This window comes from Littorina saxatilis, linkage group LG9, assembly GCF_037325665.1.
Source record: "Littorina saxatilis isolate snail1 linkage group LG9, US_GU_Lsax_2.0, whole genome shotgun sequence".
Classification (NCBI taxonomy): domain Eukaryota; kingdom Metazoa; phylum Mollusca; class Gastropoda; order Littorinimorpha; family Littorinidae; genus Littorina; species Littorina saxatilis.
The window spans coordinates 59,488,459-59,494,721 of NC_090253.1; the positions used below are offsets into that span (position 1 = coordinate 59,488,459).

Consider the following 6,263-nt stretch of genomic DNA (forward strand, 5'->3'; position numbering starts at 1 on the left):
GTGTGTGTGTTCGTGTATATGTGTGTGTGGCCGTGTATGAATGTATGTTGTCTGCGTCTGTGTGTCTGTGTGTGTGTCTGTGTGTCTGTCTGTCTGTGTGTCTGTCTGTCTGTCTGTGTGTCTGTCTGTGTGTCTGTCTGTCTGTCTGTGTGTCTGTCTGACTTTCTGTCTGTGTGTCTGTGTGTCTGTCTGTGTGTCTGTGTGTGTGTCTGTGTGTCTGTCTGTCTGTGTGTCTGCCTGCCTGCCTGCCTGCCTGCCTGTTTGTATGTGTGCTCCTCAGCCCAGAATATGAGATTCGGAGGGGGGAGGGGGGAATCACCTTTGAGTAACTGTGGTGTCGTTCAGGACGGCGTATTGGAGATACTTGACTTGTTCCCTGTGGTTGGTTGTACCGAACGTTGAGTTGGCCGCTGCCTCAAGTTCTCCGGGTGATAATCCATCGCCTGAAATTTCAACATCAGTTATTTCTAATATGTGTCACCGTCAGCAAATACGAAGACGATCATTTAATAGCTATAGGCCATCGGCCCCTTGCAAGGGAAGGGGGGGGGGGGTATCGCGTAGGTCATCTGCCCCTTGCAAGGGAACGGGGGGGGGGGGGGGGGGGTATCGCGTAGGCCATCTGCCCCTTGCAAGGGAAGGGGGGGGGGGGGTATCGCGTAGGCCATCGGCCCCTTGCAAGGGAAGGAGGGGGGGGGGGGGTATCGCGTAGGCCATCGGCCCCTCGCAATGGGAAGCGAGGGGAAGGGGTATCGGTATACAAATCAATGTCGAACGCGAGAAATAGCCTATGCTGACTGTTAGCAAATGATAACAGACATGTCGAGGAAATTGACAGCAACACGAGCCGGCAGGCGAATGTTGATATCATGTTAAGACATGTTTTGAATATTAGAAATAACCATTTTCAGTCAGTATTTGACTGAATGATTAAACGAGGGCGGAGGGTGACGGTTGTCTCCCTAGGTATGTGTGTCTGTATGTCAGTGTGTCTGTCTGTCTGTCTGTCTGTCTATCTGTGAGCGGGAGGTCGTGGGTTCGAACCCCAGCCGGGTCATACCTAAGACTTTAAATTTGGAAATCTAGTGGCTGCTCCGCCTGGCGTCTGGCATTATGGGGTTAGTGCTAGTGGTTGGTCCGGTGTCAGAATAATGTGACTGGGTGAGACATGAAGCCTGTGCTGCGATTTCTGTCTTGTGTGTGGCGCACGTTAAATGTCAAAGCAGCACCGCCCTGATATGGCCCTTCATGGTCGGCTGGGCGTTAAGCAAACAAACAAACAAACAAATACGCCGAGAGAGAACGTCATAACGAGTCTGGAACCGGCACATGACGTCACATTAAAATGCGAGAGATAAGGCGTTATCTTGTGGCCTACTTTTTCCAGCATGGTAAAACTCTAGCCTCCGAGTTTTGTTTTGTTTTCGAATTATCTTCGGGTCTCTATCTCTCTGTCTGTCTGTCTGTCTGTCTGTCTGTCTGTCTTTCCTTTTATTTTTTATAACAATAAATACAAAGGGTCCCGGCCTGACCGCTATAACATTTACTAGACAACCTAAAATCTGTCCTGGTTGTTAAGGAGTCGCATGGTACATCAAAATGATGGTAATAATGTGTGAGTCTTGAAAGGGATGGAGTCTTCTTCTTCTTGTCGTTCGCTGTTAGATCGTCAGTCCGGACTGCAGGGCGAAACGTGCTGTCCTCTCCAAGTCCTCTTTGGGGCCGTATAGCTTCTTTTGTAGCGCTGTCTCCTCTGGCCAGATGGTGTCCCTCAGAGCACTGTGGTATGGACAAGCCTGCATGATGTGCTCTGCTGTCTGATTCTTGCTACACGGATATAAGGGGGAGGGAACTAGCTTTAGCATTGTGGCCATATGATGGTTTAGTCTGTTATGTCCAGTGCGGAGTCTAAGTAGGACGACTTGTTCTTCGCGTTGGAGCAGGTGGTAGTCATCTTTCTCCGCTATGGCTTTCCTCTTGTTTTTGATGATTGTTTTTTTTACATTTAGTCAAGTTTTGACTAAATGTTTTAACATAGAGGGGGAATCGAGACGAGGGTCGTGGTGTATGTGTGTGTGTGTGTGTGTGTGTGTGTGTGTGTGTGTGTGTGTGTGTGTGTGTGTGTGTGTGTGTGTGTGTGTGTGTGTGTGTGTGTGTGTAGAGCGATTCAGAGTCAACTACTGGACCAATCTTTATGAAATTTTACATGAGAGTTCCTGGGTATGATATCCTCGGACGTTTTTTTCTTTTTTTCGATAAATGTCTTTGATGGCGTCATATCCGGCTTTTTGTAAAAGTTCAGGCGGCACTGTCACACCCTCATTTTTCAATCAAATGGATTAAAATTTTGGCCAAGCAATCTCCGACGAAGGCCGGACTTTGGTATTGCATTTCAGCTTGGAGGCTTAAAAATTAATTAATGACTTTGGTCATTAAAAATCTAAAAATTGTAATTAAATTTTTGTTTTTATAAAATGATCCAAAATTACGTTCACCTTATTCTTCATTATTTTCTGATTCCAAAAACATATAAATATGTTATATTTGGATTAAAAACAAGCTCTGAAAATTAAAAATATAAAAATTATGATTAAAATAAAATTTCCGAAATCGACTTAAAAACAATTTCATCTTATTCCTTGTCGGTTCCTGATTCCAAAAACATATAGATATGATATGTTTGGATTAAAAACACGCTCAGAAAGTTAAAATAAAGAGAGGTACAGATCTAGAAAAGCGTGCTATGCAGCACAGCGCGACCATTACCGCACTATTCTGGTTTGTCGATTTCACTGCCTTTGCCACGAGCGGTGGACTGACGAAACTACGAGGATGCGGTCTTGGTGAAAAAATGCAGTGCGTTCAGTTTCATTCTGTGAGTTCCACAGCTTCACTAAATGTAGTAATTTCGCCTTACGCGACTTATTTCCTTGCACTGCAGCTGGGATGTGAGTTGTTCCTTTGAGGCACCTTCCTTGGCAAGTTTGTCTGCAGCCTCGTTTCCTGCTATGTCTGGAGTCTTATAATGGGGGGTCCAAAATATTCCAATATTCAGTTATATGCTTACCACAAAGCGTCTCGGGCAATCCGGGCGACACAAACTCTTCAGCGATACAGGAGACCTCCACAGAATCAAAGGCGAACTCCACTTTGAAGACGCCATGTTTCTCCAAGCGTGCAACCCCAGCATCATAGCCAGCAAAGTCCAGCAACTCTGTGCTTCCTTCCTGTATCTTCCAGGCGTTATCTGTCCCTGCTTCACTCTGAAATAAGCACACAGTTAGATTGTTTCCATAGTTGCTGATAAGTTGTTACGTTCAATATTCCTCAGGTTTGCATATCCCTTGCTAAAATAAGCACACGGAGAGATACCATACCGACTTGAATCTTAGCTGACAAGTTGTCATGTTAAATATTTCTGAGATGTATATATATATATATCTCTTGCCAAAATAACCACACAGATAAATGGCAAAACACAGTTGAATATTCATCGGATTAACATATTGTATCCCTCGCTAAAAAAAAAAAACCACAGACAGACGGCATACCGATTTGAACATTGCTTGTTAGTTGTTGAGAGTTAAATATTCCTGATAACTTTTCTGGCAAACATCGCCTCAGAAGATTCACAGCTCTGTTTTGTATAATGACATCACACACCAGGCTTCAGCTTACCTTAAGTAGTTTTTCTCTAAGCAAATACAAGGCAGAGTGATAGCCTGAAACCTGCCTCTAATCACCCCTTCAGTTGAGTGATTGGTGCATGGATGCATTGATTGATTGACTGATCTCTCAACCAATGGCTGACGGAAACGGGACGAATCAAGCGTTACATTCGCAAGGCACATATTACTATTTAGGACACAGAAATGCACGCACGCTAGCATGCACGCACGCTAACACAAATGAAGCATAGTATAGCACAACATACACACACACAAACACACACACACACACGGAACACACACACACACACACACACACAAACACACACACACACACACACATACACACACACTCACACATACATACACACACACACACACACTCACACACACACACACACACACACATTTACTTGCACACACACACACAAACACACACACATACACACACACACACAAACACACATACACACACACACACACACACACACAACACACACACACACACACACACACACACACACGGAACACAGCGCTACACACTACATACCTTCTCCAGCAGGTCAAGCGAGGTACGGACTTTCACCGTCTCCATGGTGACGAGGTTGATGACCTTGACCCAAGCCGTGCCAGGGGTGAAGCCGCCATGCACGGTCACTGTGCTACCGGGGGTGACCTTGACCTGGTAGTCACCGCACGTGAAGTCCGCCAGGCGATACTTACACGGGATTTTCAAAGGGGCCGTGTCTTTGTTGAACATGGTCAGAGTGTCGTTGTGTACAGAGCATTGTCGGTTTCCTGTTGGCCGTGCTGGTGTTAGCCGTGCTAGTGTTATTGGTCGTGCTAGTGTTTTGGGCCGTGCTGGTGTTTTGGGTCGTTTGGGTGTTTTTGGCCGTTTGGATGTTTTTGGCCGTTTGGGTGTTTTTGGCCGTGCTGGTGTTTTTGGTTGTTTAGGTGTTTTTGGTTGTTTAGGTGTTTTTGGCCGTTTGGGTGTTTTTGGCCGTCCTGGTGTGTTTGGCCGTTTTGATGTTTTGGGCCGTTTGGGTGTTTTGGGCCGTTTGGGTGTTTTGGGCCGTTTGGGTGTTTTGGGCCGTTTTGGTGTCTTGGGCCGTGATGTTGTTTTGGGCCGTGATGTTGTTTTGGGCCGTGCTGGTGTTGATGGTTGTTGTGTTGATTGTGGAGGTGTTGATGCTGCTGAGGACGCTGGTGCGGTTGTTGTTGTTGTTGGTGTTGTTGTTGATGGTGGTGGTGTCGATTGTGGAGGTGTTGAATCTGCTGAGGACGCTGGTGCGGTTGTTGTTGTTGGTGGTGCGGTTGTTGTTGTTGTTGGTGTTGTTGTTGATGGTGCTGGTGATGTTGTTGATGGTGGTGGTGTTGATTGTGGAGGTGTTGAATCTGCTGAGGACGCTGGTGCGGTTGTTGTTGTTGTTGGTGGTGAGGTTGTTGTTGTTGTTGGTGTTGTTGTTGATGGTGCTGGTGATGTTGTTGATGGTGGCGATGTTGATTGTTCAGGTGTTGATCCTGCTGAGGACGCTGGTGCGGTTGTTGTTGTTGTTGGTGTTGTTGTTGATGGTGCTGGTGATGTTGTTGATGGTGGTGGTGGTGGTTGTGGAGGTGTTGAATCTGCTGAGGACGCTGGTGCGGTTGTTGTTGTTGTTGGTGGTGCGGTTGTTGTTGTTGTTGGTGTTGTTGTTGATGGTGCTGGTGATGTTGTTGATGGTGGCGATGTTGATTGTTCAGGTGTTGATGCTGCTGAGGACGCTGGTGCGGTTGTTGTTGTTGTTGGTGTTGTTGTTGATGGTGCTGATGATGTTGTTGATGGTGGCGGTGTTGATTGTTCAGGTGTTGATGCTGCTGAGGACGCTGGTGCGGTTGTTGTTGTTGTTGGTGTTGTTGTTGATGGTGCTGGTGATGTTGTTGATGGTGGTGGTGTTGATTGTTCAGGTGTTGATGCTGCTGAGGACGCTGGTGCGGTTGTTGTTGTTGTTGGTGTCGTTGTTGATGGTGCTGGTGATGTTGTTGATGCTGGTGTCGTTGTTGTTGTTGGTGTTGTTGATGATGTCAAAGATGCAACCATTCCTGTGCAGAAAAATGAAGAGTAAAATATTGCAATATATGAGATATTAAACAGACGAGAAATAACAACATAGGCAGCAGACAAATGCAGAAAGGGTAAATACTGTTTTAGCATCAACAGACGATCGGTTTCCGACATGTATTTTCTAAATATGTTATTATGTAATAACCCCGGAAGTAACTCTGTCGGTTTTGTATGGGTTGTGAATATAGCTCAGTTGGTAGCGCGCTGGATTTGTATTCAGTTGGCCGCTGTCAGCGTGAGTTCGATCCCAGGTTCGGCGGAAATTTATTTCAGAGTCAACTTTGTGTGCAGACTCTCTTCGGTGTCCGAACTCCACCCCGTGTACACTACATTGGGTGTGCACGTTAAAGATCCCACGATTGACAAAAGGGTCTTTCCTGGCAAAATTGCTTAGGCACAGTTAATAATTGTCAACCTATACCCGTGTGACTTGAAATAATAGGCCGTGAAAGGTAAATATGCGCCGAAATGGCTGCAATCTACTGGCCGTATAA

At 46.0% G+C, this 6,263-nt stretch overlaps 1 protein-coding gene across 1 annotated transcript in view; it reads right to left on the reverse strand.

Annotated features, from left to right (window-relative positions):
• LOC138977301 (mucin-2-like) overlaps positions 1-5,745 on the reverse strand; it is a 9,567-nt gene extending 3,822 nt beyond the window's left edge. Inside the window, exons 1-3 of the mRNA XM_070350202.1 lie at positions 4,219-5,745; positions 3,068-3,263; positions 320-443 (exon numbers count right to left, since the gene is read on the reverse strand). Coding sequence (XP_070206303.1) covers positions 320-443; positions 3,068-3,263; positions 4,219-5,745 — 1,847 coding nt within the window. The remainder of the gene's footprint in view (positions 1-319; positions 444-3,067; positions 3,264-4,218) is intronic.
• Between the last annotated feature and the right edge of the window lie 518 nt (positions 5,746-6,263).